A 23,888-nucleotide genomic window follows, 5' to 3' on the forward strand; every position below is an offset into this window, starting at 1 on the left:
GACGAGCTCAAGCGTTTGTATGCTAACGTGTTTTTTGCACGTGCTAGCGTGACCTCGCGTGTATAACCTCTAGTAGTAGAACTTGGTGCAAATAGAAGCTGACGGTTGTTCAATAAAAAATAAGAATGATTTCAATACCTTTCTATAACTAAAGTGAAGAGCGAAAAATTTTCCTCTCCAAGAGAATTGTTCTCTGGACTCCCTAGAAATGGGAAACATGTTTTTTCGCTCGGGTTCTAGCAGTTCAATCGAAAATGGCGTCGAAACAGCAAGCACTCCGCGAGCGTCTTGTACGGTTTTACGAAACGTATGGTCATCGTGGAAAAAAGTTTACGATAGACTACTTTCGAGGCGAAAACGTGCCCGCGCGAAACAAATTTATATGGTCAACAATACAATAAGAATTAAAAAATAGGAATACAATAATTAATATCCATAAGTAATAAAAATAAAACGAAATAATTGAGTGCGCGGTGAATAGTATGCTTTCGAGGCGTACCAAAACGTATATTCAGTGTAATAGTAGAACTGTCCTGGATGATCTTATGCTAAATGTGGCGCAACTGGTTAACGCAAGGCCAAAGTAATAAAGACTCAAACTCTGCCTCTAGACGGTGTTTTCGCAAAACTATTTCTCATCATTTCACTGCAAACGCGTTTTTCTTTGTACCTTTCCAAGAAACTATTTAAAATAGTTTCTTTAGATTCAACGAAAGAAGAAATCATCCTAAATTTGAATTGATATTTTGCACTGATCACATAATTAATGGTCCGTTCCGCACCTGTCTCCATCACGTAAAGAACAACAAGGAGTATCAGCGATCTGCCGAGAAAATACTTTGCGCACGTCTGTGAATTACGGGATTTTAGTTGATTACGTAAAGCATAGAACACCCTATTCGAAACGGCACGGTCTCGCGTTTAACAACATTACCACCTACCAAATAGCGTGCCATATCCATAGACACGAGTCAATTCCATACCATTCTAAAAATAAGATCAAGAAGAGTCTTCCGTTATAACTCAAATTCTAGCAACAAACAAGCAGCACCTCCAAAATCACTCGATTTCGCCGCTCAATTCTCGAGACCTACAATCTAGCCGACCTAGCATACTCGTCTGCAAACTTCAACATGCATACATTATGCAGCAATGTTTCGCAAACCCTTCTCAACTATTTCGGAAAATATGCTATTACTAAGCCTAACACTTTTCCAGTGCAATTTTCCAGTCAGCTTTACTGTGTAATTTATCATTTTTCATCGCTCTTTTTCGACTCGGGAGAAGAGTGAAAATTGTACGTTTCCCGAGCCACAACAGCATTTTTTCCTGTTTTGTTTCTAGAACTAGTTTGGCCGAATTCTCGCCTCACCGCCGAAAGGATCAAGAAGTTACCGCTGCAGTAGTGCAATTTCAGCACAAGGAACTGTACCACCAACGGAGGAACGCGTCCTGAAACCAGAAAATGCTTTTTTAAGCATGGAAATGTATCATCATTTCGCCACCATCACTTTCGAAGCCAAGTATTAGTGGTTTGGGCCGTCGTCGCCGGACGTGGATAATGATTTACAACCTATGCCAATTCGCGGGAAATTGAATGATGTTCTGCATCTTGAAACATGCTGGTCACTTTCTCAGTTAACTCGAATTTGGAAAACATTCTACGTTGATGTACTGTACACCTTTCAATTAACCTATTTGCAGCGGCAATTATTCCGAGTAAAGAGGTAGCACCATAGGCTAACGGTCAACAGTCAGTTCGGAGCGATTTTAGCTACTAATCTAGCAGCGTAAAAGGTTCGGAAAGCTTAATAGCCGTCAAATAGTCAGTGCACTTTAAATTTATTCACAGAACAAACACGACTCCGGTCATTGCTAGCGGCAACTTGTGGACGCAGGGATTTCCCGTGGTGGAAGAAATGTGACTTTGTCACGATACCGAGTGATGTTGTGTGCGGTAGGTTGACATATTACATACATATTTATGGTATGACGGAGGACCTAAAGGATAACTTGGCTTAAAAAAATATAAATTCCGCAATTAAAAAAAAGCAGGAACGCCATAAATTTTATTCGTATTAGTCCACAAGATTCATGGCACCACGGGGCTTCTATAAATAAATATGGAAAAAATTGGATTAGGATATAAGTAACAATGAGAGATTCTCTTTGGGATCTGTCTCTTCGGTTCATTTCAACATTTTCTACAAACAAACAAATTTTTGCAATATTTTCTAGTCGGTTTTCGATATGAACTGGAAAATTAGTGCAAAGTGTTATAGTGAGGTCGTAATAATCGAAACAGAGCCTCTCAAGGTTGCTTACGTTCTAATCTAAATTTTCTCCACGAATGTTCTGATAAACGTTCCGGAATTGCGTTTACAGGCTCTGCAACACGAAAAACACAAAGCCGACACGCTCCATTATTTCAAATTGAATTTCCTGAAGTCCATCATAATCTGTTCCTGGATCCAATTCAAATATTATTCCTGATTGGCATGTTTCATCATGATGTGTCCAGAATAAAAAAAGTAAATTTATTTCAAAGATTAATTACAAGTTATTTGAATACGGATTGTCTAATTAGATATAAAACTGGGACTTTTCAATATTGGCCTAAGATGAATATAACAATTCCTCCATTTCTTCAAATCCGTAAAGAGTGATTATAGGTTTGAACTTTTACAATTTGATAAGAGTCAACTAGGCTCAGATTGAAATGTTCCATTTTACTAAACAATAATAAATTAAATAATGCATGCAATAATTTTATTAAACTGTTACGATATATTTTCTTATATTAGATACTTTTTTTCATAACAGCACAGATTCCACTGACAACTTTTGACTTACAAGAATTTGTTATTGTAAAGATTTGAATTTGCTTGCCAGTTACCAAACTTTGACAGTAGTTGGGTGGACATGTAAATGCTTTTAGACCAGACCCTTTTAAAAGAATTTCGCTTCCAGTCAAGAATATAAATCGCTTGCAGTTCCTCATTTTCCCTAAAATTATTTAGTTATGTCACACGCAAGACTATGCAACAACAAAACGCTATAAATTAAGACACCACATGATGAAAATATATATCATTGTCACCTTTACACTACCATCTCGAGTCGAATCCATTAAGGCGAAACATATTTTTTCTTAACAAAAACAACCAGGCCACTTTTGTCCGTAGTGAAATTGGACACCCTTTCTTCATATTCGTACGCCATAATTCCGGCCTGTGTCTTCGTACCGAATCGAATAATCCTCACTGACGCTACGCTAGATGGTTAGGACGACCGCAAAGAAAAACTAGAACCAAGCACCACACCGTTGGCCTGCATGTCTGTTTACTTTCACCAGAAGATTTTTGCTCTTTCGTCCCTGGCTGTTGCGATGTTCTATCCAAATGGAGAAAACTCAGCACCTTTTTGGCTTCTTTCCTATGCACAATGTTTCCTGGTGTGTAGGTGGGTAGGTACAGTTACATTGCATTCGTCGCCGCTGATGTTTCCGCAATGGAACCCGATGGAGATGCTCTTTTTTTCGTTGTTACCATCTTTTCATGCAATATTTGTATAGGGATACGCATACATGTCCCATAGTACCGGATAACGCGAGGCAGATGTTGGAACATGATTTATATGCTTTTTCGTGAATCTGAAGTATCTGTTTCCGCTTTTAGTGGGGTACACATTTCGACGATTATGTCACAGTTAATTCCCATGGGGGTGCGTTCGTTGGTTAATAGATGTTAAGCAGAAATCACACGTCTGTACTAATCAAGTGATGCCCTCGGAATTAAGCCAAGTTGAATGAGCGATGGATCAAAATTATCGTGCGCGGGTCTGGAATCGATCAAAAGCGTTAATTGGAACGTGGTTTGCCGCGTGAAGGTTTTCGTCAAAATTATATTTTTAGCTACTAGGTCAAGTCAGTCCAATCAGTCAACCGGTTAACATGCGTACAGCCAGGAGAGGCAATTGAGCCCAAGGCAAACCGCTTTCCATGCAGTGATTGCTCGTACGAACGGTACAGTAGGATCGTGGTAGCAGTCTTCAGTGTGGCTTGTTATTAAGATTGAAGCGAGCGAGAAATCGGTTCTTTCTTCCCAGCATAACTTAAGTTTGCTTATTAGAGGAGCTGCAAGAAAGGCCGACCAGTGCACTATTGATAGTGATAAATTCTATGTGACTTTTTTTTATTTACGACTATAAATATATCACACTTTTCCCTTTTTATGTGATAACGACATTCAATTAGCAAGAGTACTGAAAGACGTAAAGTATTTTTAATATAAGGAGCCAAGGAAGAGCGAGACCTTGAAGAAAGTTTAAGTAAGCGTGAAATAGGGTCAGCTGATTCGCATTTGAAAAAATGCCAAAACATTCTGACTCCTGTGGTAGAAGACAAAAAGTTAAGTCGTCGGGAAACTCAATTGACAATTGCTCATATGACCCCATTCCACGCTTTTTTTGAACTGTCTTCCTTCACTGTCTCGCTCTTCTATGAGTACTGTGGCTCCTAATATTAAATGTTGTTTATGTCTTCCAGTCCATGGCTAATTTATTTATTTTCGTCAAGCATATGCAGCCTACATAGAGCGGTATTATCATATTTTGTTATACACTAAGGTTTCTTTACACGGGGGATACATACCGTGTAAAAAACCGTGTTAATTGCGAAATCCATGCAAAAAACGCGTTACATTCAATGCAAAAGACTTAGACGATTTTAGGAAAAGAGGTGATTTCGGGGTTTTATCAAAAATGTCCTCCTGAAGGCAGAAGACTTGCACGATTTTTGAACAAGTGTTTTTTGAACAGATTTTGCAAGTAGCACGGTTTCTGCTATTATTCTAATTCCTTAGAAGAGTTTCGTTGCGTTGTGACGATGGTAAATACGAATTCATACCAATTCGACCAATATTAAACCTCAACAGCATGATAGCTATCATTGCCGGCCACCCCAATCTCCATCGTTCACAGGGAATGATAAAGAATAAGGTAGACGGGAAGTGTTGATGCTCCACCTACTTAACGGAAGGTGGACGACTCATCAGACTCTTCCATAGGTGTCGCGGAAATGGTGGTTTGAAAGGGTATAAGGTCTAGGATTCGCTCCAAGCAAGCGATGCGACCTGTAAAGCATGGTTTATTAGGTAGTAGTTGAGTTGGTTTTCGCGTACACGATCACTCGAAAAAGGAAAGACCTTGTTTAGTTTTAAGCTCTGGGTAGCCGACTACCGAGAGTATCCTATGTTTTCTAAACAAAAGCAATTTGAACTCAACACAGCCGACCGTGGGAGTATTGCCTAGTAAAGCTAATCTTATCTGCATAATAGGCCGGATCACTATTTATTGCGACAGTATTCAGATAAATTTCGCTATTCCTTTTCTACGATATATTTATTGGGTTGAAAACTACCGAGTGATAACACGTTGTACAGACAAAGAGTTATGATAGCTCGAGATGTTATAAATCGAGGAAAGTATGTCCTATTGTCCACATCGAATTGTTTGTCAAATACACGTATACGAACGATAACATCGAACATTGAACGGAAATACAAAGGGTCGTTAACCTGATGCACGGGCTTGTTAGCAATAACGGAACTTGAAATAAGATTCATAAAAACAGACGCGGCGACTATTCAGTACGTAGTGACCCGTGGTCATCGATACTAGTCAGATTAAAGTATTATTGGGGCTGATCTCCGAACAACTATTTATTTAAAAAAAAGGTTAATCGACGGTTGTATACAAACCGAACCTACAAAAGAAAACCAAGAAATAATTTTGAGCTGCCCACAATAAGCAATTACTGTACGAAAGATTAACTCTGCAAGACGGATACGCTAGCAGTATCACGCGCACGTCGTTTGCCCCCCTTCCCTGTCAGCATACGACCACAGATCCTAGCCAATGTTCATTAATGCCACTCTCGCTCGAAACGAAACTGAAACAGGCTCCAATTCGTCTACCTGTCGAAGTAAACGAACTGACAGCGGTCGGCGATAGAACCCGACTCAGTCCCGAGTTTGAGCAAAAACGGCGAAAGGTAGCCTGTATTGGCCGATTGGCACCGCGGGAAGGTAGAGGATAGGAGTTCTGTATCAGAGGTGAATGGCGACATAGATTGGCCTCATGTTGCATGATAATACAGCTTCGCCAACCTAGTCTAATTGTTTAGAAGAGTTTTGGAAAAGTGAAAAAGTCGGATCTTGAGAATTTCTTTTGGTCTGCATTTCAACAATATGGTTGTTTTCGGGACGGTATTAACGAGTAGATGCCAAATATGGATGCCTGAGACCATTTTAAAAATCAAGATGGTGACTTCCAGCTTAACGGAATTCTCTAAAACCTAATCATTGTGGGTATTTTTGGAACGGGCTTGACGAGTAGATGCCAGATATTGATGTTTGAGACCATTTTGAAAACCAAGGTGGCGTCTTCCGGCTCAGTGGATTTCTCTAAAACCCATCACTATGAACATTTTTGCAGCGGGTTTGACGAGTAGACGCCAAATATGGATGTCGGAGTCCATTTGGAATACCAAGATGGCGACTTTCAGTCTAATGGAATTTTCTATAACCCAGTCAGTATGCATATGTTCAGAGCGGGCCTAATGAGCGCATGATAGAGATCATTGTCTGACGCCATTTTGAAATACAAAATGGCAACTATAGGCTTAGTGATCTCTGTATAACTCAAACAACGTTGAGTGTTTTGGAACTTGCAAATTTACAAATATGCAGTTGCCAGAAGTCTGACGTCATTTGCATTTATAAGATACAAAAAATGTGCTCATGAATGGATTTACTCGAATTAGAGTTGGTTCGTATGCTCGAGCTCATCGAGCGTATTTTCGAGGCTCATGATCAAACAAAAAACTGACAAAATTTGGGGGGATAATAAAATCAGGTCTTCGTTGTATTATTAAGAATAATGAGATGTCCACTAAACTAGAAGTCACCGCCTTAGATTAAAACATGTCTTCCGGAATTGACATCCGGTATTTATTCATCAACGCTATTTCAAAAATTCTCACATTGTTTTGGTAATTGAAACCTATACTAAACCGAACTGGCCATCTTGGTTTTTGAAATGGCCTCAGACATCGATATTTGACATCTACTCGTCAATCCCGTTCCAAAAATACCCATGTTGACGGCGCATTAGCGAATTCCACTGAACCGGAAGTTGCCATCTTGGTTTTCAAAATGGCCTCTGACATTGATCTCTATCATGCGCTCATAAGGCCGCTCTGAAAATATGCATACTGATTGGGTTATATTTCTCAAGCCTGTTGCAAAAATGCCAATTTATCTGGTTTTAGAGAATTCCACTGAACCGAAAGTCGCCATCTTGGTTTTCATAGATATCTGACGCCCACTCACCAATCCTATTCCAAAAATACCCATATTGATGGGGTTTTAGAGAATTCCACTGAACCGGAAGTCGTGTTAATTGCGTAATCCTTGCAAAAAAAACTTGATGAAATAATAGTCTTTTGCCTTTAAAAAAACTTTTTTTTTGCGAAAAACCGTGCTAATTGCAAAATCCGTGCAAAAAAGCCGTGTAAAATACCGTGCAAAAAACCATGTAAAAAACCTTATTGTATAGTATACATTATTTCTACAGATAAATTGAATTTTAATTGTTTTATGGATATAGAAAATTCTATTAGTTCACAATTTTCATTATAATGCCGCATCGTTCAAATGACGGTACTATTTTTACAAAGTTTGTCCTAAAAGATTGATCTTGGAATAAATTACAAATTCTTGTATGACGGCTAGGTACATTGCGAAAGTATTGATGCGGATTGCACATGGTGAGCAATAATGTCGTTGATATAGCAAAGAATGGCAAACTCGTGGCGTTCTTTGAGTGTATGTTGATGAGCAGGCAATGTGCTTTATACGATGGAAGAGGGAATACCGTCCAGTTTAGTATGCAAACTGCCTACAAGAGAAATTGTTTCTGGACTGATTCGATGCATTCTTCGCACAGGACAGTGTGTGGGTTCCATATTACGCTGCAATATTCTATAGCTGGTCTGACGTATGTATTGTATAATGATTTTATTGTGTAAGGCTTTGAATATTAATTATCACCTGAGCGCTGTCCACTGGACCTAAATAGATAACGAGAGAGATTTGGCGCGATCAAGGAGAGGGAGAGGTGACGATCTGCTTATAGGAGATATAAGGGGTCGATAGGTCAATTACTAGGTATTGGAGGCTGTGGCGGTGATCACGATACTGTCGGGAATATGTGATGGCAGCGTCACAGTTCCTCGATGGCGGAGTGGTTGACGCACCCAACTAGAGACAGGAAGATCGCAGGTTCTATTCCTACTTGAGGACATATCTTTTCTCATTGCTTCCAATAGAAAGGTGAATTTTCACCGTTTCTTCATTCTGGCCGTTCCGGTCATTCTTTCTCGGTCTGTTTTCTAGTGAACACGTTCCTAAAAATCCTTGAAAAAGGAAAGAAACAAAGACTCTACTCAAAACAAATAATTCAGTAACTTTTACATTTGTTATTTCCAAGTTTCATATCGTCTGCATATATAAGCAAGTTTGGATGTTTTAGTATAAAGGTGATGTCATTTTTCGTATTATTTTAGAATGCATATGATAGGGGCAATCCCAGGATTAATTCGGATGGCCGATTTAATGCTAGATTTAAAAATAAGCGATAAAAAGGATGATTTTCATATTGCTGGGAATATTCCAATTTTCAGTGACAGTGACAGTCTAGGTTTTTTAGTGCAGTGCTAATTTTGTACTCCAATAATTCGTGGACGGAAATGTCATTTGAAAATTCAGGTATAAATGAAAGGTAGTCGCGGACGTGATCGTTTCGGAATATAAAGTATAGACTTCTTGAAAGAATTTTGCAAGTAAATTGCAAATTTCAGTACTGTTATTTCCTACATGTTTGTCAAAATGGATTTGGGATGGAAAGTTGCTACTTTTCAATTTCATTTCCACGCAATTGAAGAAATTGTTTGGACATGTCTTGATTGCGTTTTTCGATTTTACAATTATATTCTTCGCGTGTAATGTTAATAGCTATGTCGAGTTGGGAGCAAGTCTCTAGATACAGATTTGTTACGCTGTTTCTTGTACATTTTATGTGCCATTTGTTTTCAATGTTTAAAGTTGTACAAATGTTGGTTAAACCACACAGGCTGTTCACTGTCATAAGTTTTGTCGTACGGGCGTAGTGACCTCACGATCGCGTGTATTAACGCGAAGCACTCGAACGTTTGTATGTTGACGTGTTCGATGAAGTATGCGTTTTTATATCTACTGTGCTAGCATATCTCGGCGAATATGAATTCGATTTTATAATCGGGTAGCAATTCGCATATTCGCTTGTGTTCTTGAATGGTCGAGCGGACCATGAATCCGATACTTAAGTTTCAGATACTATGAAATAGTGAGTTTCCTCATTCATGTCAGTAGAGTTGCCGGTCATGTCGCTATGGAAAGTATTGTCTAATTGATATGGTTTCCGGTTCACTAGTGCCCCGACGACCTTATTCTGGTGGTTCGTCGCGTTCGGTGCTACTTGGCCTAGTCCCCGCCGGTGGAGCTAGCCTACCTCGGCGGAGAGACCACCGTCGCGACGGTAGAATGTCTCCCGGACGCATGCGTTGTTCTTGCTTCGATGTCTGGCAATGTTGAGGTCTACACTCGACGGCGATTTGCTTCGGACTACTCGGACTAGTACCCGACAATGGATCTTTCCTACTCCAACGAAGAGTTCACCGTCACTGGAAGATCATCCAAAACTGGTGCTATCCGAGCAGATGCCGAGGTAAGTTCTGCGATTCTGGGTGGATAGTGACCTCCAGTTCACAGGCGCCTCGACAACCAATCTACTCGAACTAGTGCCCGGCGATGGACCTAGACTACTCCGACGGAGAATTTTCCCGACGTCAAAAGTTCTTTTGAAACCGTTATATCGCTGCTGGTCGGTTAGGTGCCGTGGGCAGTCCTGTGATTCATTTTCCTTCGTCCGCACACATTCTTTAGACAATATTGTTCATGTTGACGTCCTCACCGACCGACATCGAAATTTACGGGAATCAATCAGCCTCTGACGAGATAGTTCGATACGCGCTAGACACCCGCATGGCCATCAACCTGCACGTACTGTTCAGCCAAGATAGATCCTCATCGTCTGCAGTTCCGTCACCCATACAGGTCCTCCGTATCTGAGTACCGACATGGAGACGCTCGCTAGTAGTAGCTTTTTAGGAGGTCGGTGCCGCTATTAAAGCTTACCCGATCGTCTAGCATCGCTCCCAGTTGTCTAACTTCCCGCTTTGAGTCTGAGTCGATGATGATAGTCGAATTTTGATTGCTTATCAAAACCATCTCGGTTTTCTGATGAGCTAACGCCGGCTTCTTCTAGCGCGTCTAATCCTCTACAGCATATATCGTCTCCGTGGCGACAATCTTCACGCTCCTGCTTCGGCACTCCGTCGTGCATGTCATTCCAAAAACCGAGTATAGAACCCGGTGGAACGCCCGCTGTTGCGGTTGCACTACTTTTTTCCGACGTCAGTTTCGTAGATCAGTTGCCGGTTCTTAAAGTAGCTCCTCAAAATAGTACAGGGGTACTCGGGAACTCCCAGTTTGTGCAGCGAATCGGCGATTGCAGCCCAGCTAGCGCTGTTGAAGGCGTTTTTTACGTCCAGTGTAACCAGTTCGCAGTAACGATTTCCTCTTCTCTTTTTCTTCTGCGCAACCTCCATTGTTTCCACGATCTTTTGTTCGTCCACAGTGGATCTACCTTTACGGAAGCCGAATTGCATATAGAATAGGGAATTATCTTTCTTACCGACTGTATCCAAAGGCATATCGGCCTGTATGTAGAAGGAGACTTGCTTGGATTTGGTATCTCCAAGAGGCTGGCTTGCTTTTGGCAACAACTGGCTGTTGTCGCTTCCAGATATTGGGGAAGTTACCATCGTCGATACACTTGTGCAACGCTGTGCTAAACATATCCGGATTGCTTTAGCATTGCCGTTTTCAAAGCGACGTTGGGGTTACCGTCTTCCTGGTTCTCAAGAGTTTTGCCACCAACTTAAGCTCCTTGTTCGTTACCCGAGTTTCTTCTTCGTAGTCATCCTGAGCCCGAATTGGCATTTCTGGTGAGCTCCTCTTGTCAGACTTTCTTACTGAGCTTGATTTCCTTGTTAATTGCCGCTCTTACCGCTTTATACGCTGGTCTTAGAGCAGCTTTTTCAGCGACGTTGTGGGTTCTCTGCATTCTCCTCCGGGCTCGGTGGCAACATGCACGTGGATCAGCAATCGTCGAGTTCCACCAGAAGGCTGGGCGGCGACTGTAGTGCAAGTTATGCGATTGAAATAACCTTCTAATTTTTAAAAATGAACCTGAAACAATTAAGAGGTTAATAATTTTAAAGTGAAATACAATTACTTATACTGACAGAACATAATTTCTGAACGCGATTCGAATAAAAGACCGCTTATTTGCGTGTCTTGTGTACATGGTCAGCCAATGGCAATGGATTGGGCTTAGAGCTTCCATCCCGGGAATTTATTTCCCGATGATCCCGAATCCCGGGAATTTATATTTTCTTATTTCCTGGAATCGGGAATTCTGGTAAAAAGATTATTCAATTTTTTCTACAAAAGAAATTCAGTAGCTAATATCAGGATACGCATTTTTGGAGAGGGTAGTAGTGCCAATAATACTTTTTCAACTGCTTCATACAAATACAAATTCAAACATATATTTATTACATCCATAGGACAAAATTTTAGCTCTGTAGATAGAAGGTGATAGCTCCACCGTACGTCCAATGGACCATTACAAGATACCACGTACATTTAAGGTCGCCTTTCTAAACAATAGGAAATGGTCGTATACATCGCATACAAGAAATGATCGTATACACTTACAATAGCTGTAGCGGATTAACTATTTACAACGACTATAGCTACAACATGGCCAGAAATATTTGGTCGGTTTATTGAACGCATATTTGGACAAATGTGCAGAAGGCCGAAAAGGTAAAATTGGCTTATGAAACGATTCTGCGTTTCTAGACTTTTTACTGTTACTTTCCAGTGTGCAGTACTTTTGAATGGCAGGAAATAAATGGACTTTCTTTCTAACTGTACAATTTGTGCACTATCTGGTAAATTTTGATTCAATTTTAATGCAAAGAGATTCCGATGCTACTTTTATTACACGAAGTCGATCACTTTTTTAACTTGATTGGAAATAACTGTACATTACCCCTATCATTTTAGTCAATAATTATAAAACCAATAAAACGTGTAAATTGGTCAGATACCATCCAAATGCACATCTGCGACAATACTGGACGGAAACTAAATCCCCTGCGTTTTTGAAATCGTTTCAGTCGCAATCGTGTTTCTACAGCTTTAGATGTTTCCAAAAAAATCAATTGAAAGAATTTGTATAAACTCAGTGATAAGCTATCGAAAGATTCAAATAATTTTTGTCCATGAAATCAATATCTCCTATAGCACAGATATACTCATAATCTTTCGCTTTTGGAAATATTTCTAATAGGTAAATCATTGTTTTTAAGAAAGCATTTTTTTGTATTTCCGGAATTTCCCCCATTTATTTCACGATTCCCGGGAAGCCGAGAACTGTCGAGAAATGGAAGCTTTAATTGGACTAGTGCAATAAACATGTGATAAATGGTATCATTTTTCAGGCAATTGGACAATTGTAAATATTCCTAAAAAATTGCACAGCGCATCGGAAAGTAAAAATTGAGCAGATTCTAGCACTGTGAGATTAGTACCTATTTCGACCAAAATATATTTTTCGTATTTCTTGACTCCAGCAGTTTTAAGAAAAAATTGTTTTGCTATTCTATTTGCGCTGGAAAAAAATTGGGCATGATAGGGTTAACCCTTTTTTCTTAATAACATATTCGTAGAAAAAAAATCCTAGCTAGTTACAATTTTTGGCAAAGTTGTTAACAACATTCTGGACGAACTTTTTGTTGGATTGATTTTTGAGTTTGAGTGACAAAGGGATCGAAATGTGCGGTGATGCAAAGAAGTAGTGTTCCCCATACTAATTTTCAAATTTGACACGCAAATCCGGAGAACAATCAAAATTTAGTCATTTTTTGGGACTACAAAAGGAACTCAAAAGTGCTGTGTGTTGGCATTCTAATGCGGCATATTTCAACATGTAAAATCTATGGAATCCCATTTTTCTTACACTTACAGAGTAATACGGAGGAGGCGTGCGGGATCATAGAATTATATACTACTTAAAATAACAATCAAGGATGCTCAGAAATAGTGCTCTTTAAATCCTTCATCGCGTGAGTTTTACAAATAACGACTTAAGAAAAACTTAAAACAAAATATGAATCTCAACCCAATATCTAAATCCAATTAGGACATGGACATTTAGAAATCATACACGGATGATCTAGGAATATAAAAACAGTAACAGTAACAGTAACGCGGAGTCGAGTGCAAGAACTTAGTAATTTAATAATCCAATTCCTTGAATCTAGGCAAAATGTTAAATAATCGTATGTTAATCAATCTTCATCCTTTTTTCAAAATTTTCTAATATCACATGATTTTCTTGAACCTTAATTTTTGGACAGCTGTTTCAAGATAAGCAAATGAGCTTAAAACATAAGATACGCAGTTGCAACTTTCAATGAACATGCATTTATGAACATTTCAAAATTGTTTACAAATATACACAAGCAATGCAACATGTAAACATTCCTAAAAACTACAACAACCAATCAATGGTTATCACACATTTCACTCTTTCGAAAATCTAAAAGCATTCTAACTAAATATTTGAAAACTAAAGCATCAACAACCACAACTAACCTGCATTAACGGTCGATAGCTGCGTTACGCCCAACAGCAGCAGCAGTACGGCCACTGACAGCGACCAAGCTGATAACACTCGGCTTGACCCAGTAGGTCTCGCGCCGGAACACACCGACGCTCTGTTGCGATTTCGCAACGTTGTTCTACACGATCTGTCGGCTAGCTTGCGCCGCGGCGCACCAACATCAGCACAATGTTCACTGGAGCAGCACCTTCGGCCAGCCGCCATAGTTTCCTGCCGGGCTATTTGTCGATCTAGACGGTGCAACAGTCGTTCGTGAGCTTCCATTCTATGGAGCTCTATTGCGCTGCTTCGCACATATCAATAACAATCACTATCTTCGGGTTTGCTTTTCTGTACTAGGTACTATTCCGTCGAAATACGCGTCAACTATTGGCCGCGTAGTTGTGCGCCTGGCGAGGATGTTTCAACCGTTGTTCGCGTTGATAAAAGTGGGCGAAATTCGTTCCCTCGTTAGCGAGCCTTTATCACTCTTATCAGCTAGGTAACCGATTGAGAAATCCCCACATCGACAAACACTCTGTATCAGTAGGTAAGCTGGGCGTGCTATTTCATCAACACATTAATATTTACCCACGGCCATCACCCAGAAGATAAGAGAACGAACAAACAATGCATATGCTTTGTTTTTTTCAACCACTTACACTTTTTCGTTGCTTTTCACATTACTAATCAACTCTTTCCGAAATGGGGGCTATTGAGCATCATACCACACGAAATTAGTCGTTCATTTGATAAGCTAATTATTTTTTTGTTGTTGCAAGAGTACACACTCACAAACACTGGCACTGGAAAGAAAATGGAAACAAATTGATAAGTTAAAAATTAGTATATTTGCGCTTTTGTTAACTGGATTGCATGGCTCACGATCAGAAAAATTCCTAAATTTGGATTTTTGGGTTTCATCTCGTCAGTAACTAGCACCACCTTGTCACACGACACGTAACCAACAATTCCCGAATGATGTCCCGGGAAGCAAAACCAGAGGTACTTTTTTGCTAAGAAAACGGAAATTAGCGTTTGTTTTTGGCTAGGGAATAAAACGCCTGGCATTATCCAATATTTATTCCCAAAAGGGACAAATTGGCGATTCTGTGTATTAAGGACACAAGCTGGATTTTTGTGTTTCGAATTCAAATTCATCTCGTCAGTAACTAGCACCAACCAGTTTTTGCTTTCCGGGACTTGTTAGTTACTTTACGCGTCATATATGTCCTGTAACAGTTTGGATATAGTGTCAACTAGTGCCAATATGGGCATAGATATCGTCTCTCTTAGCCCCAAATTGGCGCAAATTGCTGACGAGATAAATTCGAAATAGAAAAATCCAACTTAATTTAAGTCTGGTGCCTATAATGCACAACCTGGACGAACCTACATAATTCTTGAGGTATGGTTGAGGAATAATAAAGCATAATGCCAGACTGGACGTCTGGTTCTTTAACCAACAAACAAAAGTTTGTTTTTGCTTTCTGGTTAGCAAAACAAGCTACTGTATTTACTGCCCGGGACATCACTCGGAACAAGGCAATTGCTTTAGGTGTTCACGTGTCGTGTGAACTGCTTGAACTTATTTTGTGTCTAACTAGTGCTAATTTGGGTGCTAGTTTGGATACATCGCCTAACTAGACACCCTATTGGTGCTAGTTACTGACGAGATGATTTTGAAATACAAAAATCATACTTAATTTATAATAAAGCCACTGGTAATGATCAACTGCTCAAACTGGGAGATTTCGAAGATCTAGATTTTACCGGAGACTTAGATGAATGTCCTGTCTAGGTATAATAGAAAGGGTGATTGCTGCAACATTACTGGGATACACGAACCCTCCCTCCCCGCTTTGCATCAAAGGCCCCAGCGATAAGAAAAATATATTACCTGCACAATTTCACTGCATTCCAGTTGAGCGCAATCGTAGGAATGGGACACTCCAGCAGGATAGCAAACCACCGTTATCTTGAACCGTAGTAAACACTAAAACGTTGTCGCGTTTAACGCTTCTTATTTCTCCAAGCAACAAGAACACCAATCCAACTTTTGTTTGATTTTTTCCCAACCCATAACACTATACTCGAATTTCAACTACTTTTTTCTTGTTTCTCACGGTCGCGCTCGGTCGACCGACGTCACTAAAGAAGAAGCAGAACGAAACAGGAGGCCAACCGCCGTCCGATGGCGCGATACATCGAACACACACCTGTAGGATTCTGTACGTTTATTTACTTCTGTACCCTGTTAACATTTTCTTCAAGCTCAGCAGACCAAATTCCTTCACAAGCACTTCATTTGAACCTCGAACTGCCTCAGCATAATTTCGTTTACATACAAATTATCACCAGCAACCACAGAGCAAAAATTCGATTAAACAATAAGTAACTCTCATCACAACTCGAAAAACTTATTATTCACATCATCCCGTGGAAATTTAATCTTTTCGCTGCAATGATCGTACACACGACGACCGTTCGCTGTTCTCCAGCAGCAGCAGTAGTTGTATTTGTGTTACTAGATCGGTCGTTCTTTTGTTTCAGCAGCATCTCCGCACACGCTTCAAGACAGACGACGGTTTTTGGCTAGCCACAACCTAGCAAAGCTGGATCCGGAACGCACTGGTAGTGGTAAACTGATCGGTTCTTGTGAATGAATTAACACCACTACCGCCACCGGTGGATACACTAACGGTAAAAGTGTTGCACACACAACACTACCAGAAGACCTAATGTTACCTGGCCAGCACACCGCAAAAACACACCAAACGCGACGACGGTCCAAACACGACTGTCGGCCGTAGTGCAACGGGCGTTTGTTGTTCTCTAGCTACTCGCGTCGCGACTCGGTTCGGCACTTCGCCAAAGTTTGTGTACGAAACGGAAAGTGGAACGAAGAAAAATGAATGAAACAACAGCGGCCGGCCGCAATACGATTATGTATTAAAGCACTATCCACACGGGATCGAGGCATGGAGTGCGTACGGTGAAGTTGCTCGACTTGAAATAAAATCTCGACAAACATACTCACTCAGGTTTTTTTCACCGAACCCCGCATTTTTTACTGACTTTTACATAGCTGAACGTTCCGCAATTAATTCGTAATTTGTTTATATGACGAACGTTCGGTGAAAGAAAAGATAATTAAATATTTTTTCAAATTTTGAACTGTCAACTTTTGCAGGAGTAATCGGTAAAATATAACGAGAATACAGTAAATAAAATACTGTTTCGTCAATAGTTTTTGACGTGCAAATCGTCCAACATTACATCTGAAATCGGTAATTTGTGTTATTCAGCTCAATTACAAGGAAATAAAAAAAATAAAAAACAGAAATAACTTAGGGCCTCGCTTAGCGCTTAAGCCAGGTTTAAACGTACTGGTGAACCTGGTTTAAAAATTAAGCGAGGGTGAACAAATCAGCCCTTAGCAAATTAGAGGGTTTATATCGAAGTTTATAGTAAACAGGAAGAAAATGGGTGTAAAATCTGTCGGGAAAGATTTGTTTACGGTATTTGTGTAAGGTCTTTGAAATTTGCGAATTTACGAAATAAGTCAAATTCCAGGAACCTTATTTCTAAAATGCCTTTAATCCGTAAAGAGAATACTAACAATAATGAGTTATTTTTCACTAACCTAAGCTGTTGCCAAGGCTGTTGCTCATTTTCTTCGTAGTGTTTCCATTCGGATTCAAGTAGAATCTTCAAAAATCTCTAGGAATTGGAGATGACCATTCACTTTCTGGCAACCATGCCTGTGGTACAACTAAGATAATTGAAGCTCTCGCATCAATCATATAATAAGTGTATCGTGAAATTCCCGCGGGCGCGAAACCGGTAGTTTTAGTAAATTCACGTTCGTCGGTTCTCCATTACACGTTATCTCGAGACTACGAAGGTATATTCGCGAGTTCCAACTCATTTAATTTCGGCACAAAAATCGAGTCAGTGGCCATTGTTTGGATCGAATAGCTATCGTCGCATACATATAAGCTATCGATAATTAATATCAACTGTGTACATTTGTTGTCATCTAAACCCGCAATGATGTCTGGTGAACGAAATGTAAAGCGGCTGAGGAGTAATGCTGGTACGAGTCAATCTGCTACTGCTGCTACTACTACTACTGGACTTACACTGGAAGATGCCATGCGAATGCTGTCCCGGCGTTTTGACGAAACTAATGATAAAATCGACATTATGAAATCTGAGCTCAACAAAAAGTTGGATGACTTCAAAAATGATCTGCAAAAGCAAATCGATGTCATCAGGAATGATGTACACGATTTCAAAGCAAATTGCACCACTGAGTTAACCGCGGTACGTGCAGCTGTGTCTATGGTAGATGCCCGTGTTGACTCAGCAGCTGAAAATGTTTGTCGTTTAGAAAATCGGACGGAGCTGATTGCTGTTGGAATACCTTATATTGCCAATGAAAACCCTCAAAACTACCTACAGTGTATTGCGGAAGCGATTGGTTTCGACACAGATAAAACCTATCATGTGAATTGCAAGCGGCTACGATCAAAGAAACTTTCGGATGGGGACCAGTGCTTAACTCTTTTACAATTCTCGATGGCGAATTTAAGAGATGAATTCTACGCAAAATATTTATCTAAGCGCGACTTGAGTTTGAGGCACATTGGACTGAATTCGGATCGGCGCATCTATATAAACGAAAACCTTACTATGAATGCCCGGGAAATTAAGCGGTTAGCTCTAAAAAGGCGAAGGGAGAAAAAACTTGCGGCAGTCTCGACGAAACTTGGTATCATCCACGTGAAGAAAGTTGCTGATGGACCATCGATTGCAATAACAGCCATTGAACAGCTAGACTGCATCTAATCACAGCTTGTATACACTTTTGTATGTTTGGTTAATGTATGTGTAATGTTTGTCAAAGAAAAAATGAAGCTTGTAATATGTGATTTGTTAAATAGCGAAATTAAGCAGTCAAAATGTGTTCATTACTTCCATTCTGGATCTTATGGGTGAATCAATTGATGCCACTTTCTCGCGTCTCACCATACCATCAATTGTGATGAACTGTGCCCTGACAAACAAGTTAAACGTGTGTCATGCAAATGTACAGAGCTTATGCGCTCGCCAAATGAGTAAATTTGAAGAGGTCAAATGTATGCTAGTTAATTCCAAAGTAACTGTAGCCTGTTTTACTGAGTCGTGGTTGAGTGATTCTATTTCGGATCATACCATTGCAATATCGGGGTATCGGATCATGCGAAATGACAGGTTGTACAAGCGTGGTGGCGGTATAGCACTTTATGTGAAAGAGGGTATTCAGTGTAAAACAATCATTTTATCTTGAACTGTAGTAGACAGGGTTTAGTTTAAGATCCTTTATTATACTCAGGCGACCATTTAAATCTTCATCAAATAGTGGTTTACCCTTTAGCATTCTCAGAGAGCAAATTCTCGCTCCCCTCCCTTATAACATGTTTGTGCAATGAAGCCCTATCAACAAAATGCGGACAAACATGGTCAGGCGATTTAAAAAGTTTGACGTTTCCCTGTCAAAAAAAATGCGGACAAACATGGTCAGGCGATTTAAAAAGTTTGACCAAATCTCGACAAACATATGATTACGGCCTAAAAGCCAACTGTCAAAATCCACTTTGAATGGAAATTCCAGGCAAACCGTTACTAGTCGAACACAGTTCACAACAGTTTATGAAAGAGAAAAGTTTTCTCTTTCATTTACTACCAACATCTGTGATTGGCGTGTAACGGTTTGTCCGGAATTTCCATTCAAAGTTGATTTTGACAGTTGGCTTTTAGGCCGTAATCATATGTTTGTCAAGAAATACAAATATACCAAATAATTGTATTTGGTTTGACGTTTGACTCAACTCGCATGTGCTAATTGCCCCTTGGAACAAATGCAATTTGCGAATGCGATTTAAAGGCAATTTCAATACTTAGACAAATTTTCTGGCGGCTAAAATGGACTTGATTGTTTTTCGCGTTTTTCAAACATGGCGGTTCATGTTTGGTATAAGCTTAAAATTGTTTTTTGAACAATTGGTGTGCTTTCACTTGTACTTTGTTTGTCTAGTGCACTTCATTTAGCCAACGAATGTGGGAAATTGTGGAATCGTGTGTATGTATAGTAGAACAAGATCTCTGACCTAAAGTCTTAATGAACGTCAGATTGTGATAAGTTTTGAAGTGTAATACCAATTTCATCATTGATTCTTCCTATAATTTGGTGGTGGTTACCTAGTATACTGGTAAGTATATGTGAGTAGATAATGAATCCGAAAATAAATATTATTTTTAATTTTCATATTAGGCAATTAAGGGCGATTAAATGATGCGTTCCGTGGGCGATTTGAGGGCGGGTTGAGCGGCAAAAAAGGCGGCAAATCGCCCAAATATTGCATTTGAAATAGCCCACTCATTGCCAGCAATTTGCTGGCAAATTGAAGGGCAATTAGGGCATTCGAGTTGGCAAATAGGTAGATGAAGCAGTACTGGGTGTTGATTTCATAGCGCCTGTGATAGAGAGACAGGCTAGCCTCTGAACTTTAGTTAGTTTAGTTTGGGCGCTCTTTTGCTTAACTTTGGGCCACCACACAATGGTCCATAGTGCTGTTGTTGCTTTTTTAACGGCGTATAGCAGGTGCGAGTTAGAATTCAATTTTTTTTGTCTAGGATAACACCTAGGTGTTTCGCTTCTTCTGCGTAGTTGAATGTAGTTCGACTGAGCGTTGGAGGAACCAATTTCCTTTTGGAAAACGGTACAATGACCGTTTTCGCTGGGTTCACGTTGAGTCCCTCTTTGAAACACCATGTCATGATGAAGTTCGGGGCTAATTGAATCCGATCGCTAGGTACAGATTCATGTTTTCCCCTCACTATTAGAACAATGTCATCTGCATATCCAACAATCTCGAAACCCAGCCTCTATTGGCTGTTATTGTTGCTTTCGTGTCTCCCAACGTTGCTGTGATCTCTCGACTCATGAGTATTGCAAGAATCCAGTCCCCTATCGGGTTTCCACTCCTCTTTTTGCCAGGGCCTTGTGAATATTATCAGGGCCAGCGATTTGTAGGGTTAGAAGGTGTAGATAGCCCATTTAATTAGACATGGTGTGAAAATCTGACAGAGGCCAGTTGTTGTGATGCCTCACAAATCCTGTTAGGACGTAGTCCATCACAATCCTGATCTGTCGAATTCTCGTCTTTCGTAACCGAGCCAGGAAAGTGGGTGTTCATTAGAACATCCAATGTTTCACTGTTGCCAATTGTGAGAGAACCATCGCCTTTTTTCACGTGCCCTAGGCTATTGTTGTGATCCTTTGATAAGGCTTTTTGAAGGCGAACTGCCTCTGGAAAGTCTCCGATGTTTTCACAAAACTCGCGCATTGATAGTTTCTTAGCCTTTCTCAACTCAGTGTTGTATTTGATAAGAGCGGTCCTGTAGTTTGACCAGTTACCAGTAATCTTCGCTTTATTGAACAGGCGCCTAGCTTCCTTCCTAAGTGTTGTTAGATTTTCGTTCCACCAAGGAACATCACGACATACAGATCTCGTTACAAGAGGGTAACTGGCATTGTAGGCGGTTATGATCCTCTTTTGTAGATCGTTTGCCACATTATCCAGATCTGCCAGAGATTGCCCAACAAACAATTTCGTTGCATAATGGCTTAATCAGTTCTTGTTCAGCTTATTTAATCAACGGCTTGTTCAGCTTCCGATCTTTGTTGGGTGGATCTTACTCTCCGTTCTTTTCGACTGTTGCAGGTGTGAAGTTTGTTTTCCTTATTTTCCTGTGTTTTTGCATTGTGAGTTTTTTGGCGTCTATGGCGAACATTAACACCCAACGTTAAAGGGCTTGTTTATGCTTCTGCTGTACTTTATGAATTCAGAAGGTGTCGATTTCAGAAGGTGGTACTGCATCCGCATCGCCAGGGAACTAGGCAGATGCGATCACAATCTCCTGCTTTCCCATAGCCGTCGGGGCCTCCACTGTTATTGTAACGACGTCTCGTTGAATGAATCCAGTAATTGGCGAGAATTTTACTGCTCTGTTTATCAAAACTACAGCTCTTGGAGTTGGCTGGTCGTTACAATATACTATCTTGTGAGCTGAGGAATTTAAGCCAAAGAGTTTGAACTTATTGGCCCACGGCTCCTATAGAAGAACGATGTCTAGTCGCTCTTTGGTGAACCTCCGGGCAAGGACGCTTGTAGCACCTTTTGCATGGTGGAGGTCGCATGAATGCAGCGAATGAGGCTAATTTTTTCAGTGTTTCTTTACCGTCGATTTTTGGGGCCAATGCTCCGTCCTCTTTATTGTACAGACAGCTAGTCACATGCTGTGTGCTGTTCGACGACGTACCAGTGGCCTTTTCTGGTCCAGTATTTGCTTCGGCTCTTGCCGTTTGCGCACTTTCGCCTACGGGAGGTTTCCGATCCTCTCCTTGCGTATCAGTTCGTGAGCCGCATACGGCAGGGTGCATTTGTGTATTTCTCGTGAGACGGACTGCTTCCGATGCACTCGTTACCGTTGCTGGAGGCTTGCTATGATCAGAAGTCCGTCGTGAGGTGCTCCGCGTTGGGTCACCCACAGTTGCTTTTACAGTCCCTGCTTGCCTAGAACTTCCACGTTCAGCGAAGACCAACCCATCTCTTCAACTGGCGCATACTAGCCTTTCCGAATACGTAGTTCAGCTGGTTGTGTTGGGAGGTTATCAGTTTCACTGTAGCCTCATCTACCGCCAACAGGAGCTCTACCGTTTTGAGGAACGTAGTTCTCTTGACGACCCTCCAGCATTCTGTGCAGAAATTGTCGTTCTGATTCTGCACCCGGCGGAGGATGCTCCCATCGGACCTTTTGATGCTGTCGGGGAAATATCCGATGTAAAGCGCTTGTTTTGGAATCTGCGACGTTTCAACGGCTTCCAATGAAGCGTCTTTCCAGGGCTTGATCGCAGCTATGGCATCTTGCAGCAACTTAGTTGTATCTTTGTATACACAGGCGATTTCGAGATACCATTGTTTGTAGATGCACTTTCTAAAGTTGGGTCTCGTATTGTTTGAGCTCTGCTCCATGTTGCTATTGATCAGTGCGCATCGAGCAGCATTCAGCTGTTCATAGCTGAGGGTATTCGCAGGATACCCAACCGGAATGATGACCATCGAGTGCGACTTCGCCATTTCGTTGGAGGTTGGGCGCTGCTCAGTTTTTAGTGTCTGTCTGGGATCCTGACCCTTGATCTTCTTCCTTCCTGCACCCATTATTGTTCGGCGACTCCGTGTCCGTCAAACGCTGTCGCTTTGATGGTGCCTTCCCTATTGAGATTTCCACCAACTCTAGCGCTTCAGCGGGTTTGTGGCAGTTTCTCAGCAGCCACCCATAGCGTTTCTTCCCCATTCCACTTAAGTAACGAGTTCTTCCTGTTCCTCTTGTTTTATTCTCGGAGCCCTCCGACCCACTGGACTGGTCTGTGTTCTCCATGCTCCCTGTCCGATCCTCGTCTCTATCTGAAGAGTTGAGAATGGACGAAGTGCAGGACACATCATTCTCCAATGGGCCGCTATTCAGCAGCTCTGCAAGTTTTCTTTCCACGCAATCCTTCTCCTCTACCACCTCCATTGCTGAAATTTCCACCAAACTCATGTTAACAGTGTCCTTAGTGTTTTCTGTTTTGTTCCCACGAATAGCTAGGGAAAGAAAGTCAACCCTGTCAGAGCCCCGCTTGACAGGGTAAGGGCAAAAATACTGTGGGGTGCCAGATCATAGATACGAACATCCACCATGTCGTTTTGCATATATTCGGGGATCTTGATTCTGGTGTTATTAAATTCGACCTCGTTGTTGTTCTTTGCAATGAAGCATTCTGCCTGTGCCAAACTTCAAAACATAATCAAAACACAATTTTTGACGAGGTGCAGTTGAATGTACGTAACTTTCGCGAGTTTGAGCGTCATTTCAACTTTAAATAGTTGGTGGAATAACTA

General features: G+C 40.8%; 2 protein-coding genes across 11 annotated transcripts in view; both read right to left on the reverse strand.

The window, feature by feature from the left end:
• Nucleotides 1–16,704, reverse strand: part of LOC131679090 (protein sidekick) — a 245,334-nt gene extending 228,630 nt beyond the window's left edge. For all 10 annotated transcript variants that reach the window (XM_058959731.1, XM_058959723.1, XM_058959714.1 and 7 more), the window contains exons 1-2: nt 15,797–16,704; nt 13,890–14,702 (exon numbers count right to left, since the gene is read on the reverse strand). In XM_058959731.1, the coding sequence (XP_058815714.1) occupies nt 13,890–14,181 (292 nt within the window). In that variant the 5' untranslated portion in view covers nt 14,182–14,702; nt 15,797–16,704. The remainder of the gene's footprint in view (nt 1–13,889; nt 14,703–15,796) is intronic.
• A 5,831-nt stretch (nt 16,705–22,535) lies between these two features.
• On the reverse strand, nt 22,536–23,084 carry LOC131676046 (uncharacterized). Its single transcript, XM_058955175.1, has one exon. The coding sequence runs from the start codon at nt 23,082–23,084 to the stop codon at nt 22,536–22,538; it is 549 nt and encodes a 182-aa protein (XP_058811158.1).
• Between the last annotated feature and the right edge of the window lie 804 nt (nt 23,085–23,888).

This window comes from Topomyia yanbarensis, chromosome 1 (assembly GCF_030247195.1).
Source record: "Topomyia yanbarensis strain Yona2022 chromosome 1, ASM3024719v1, whole genome shotgun sequence".
Taxonomy (NCBI): Eukaryota; Metazoa; Arthropoda; class Insecta; order Diptera; family Culicidae; genus Topomyia; species Topomyia yanbarensis.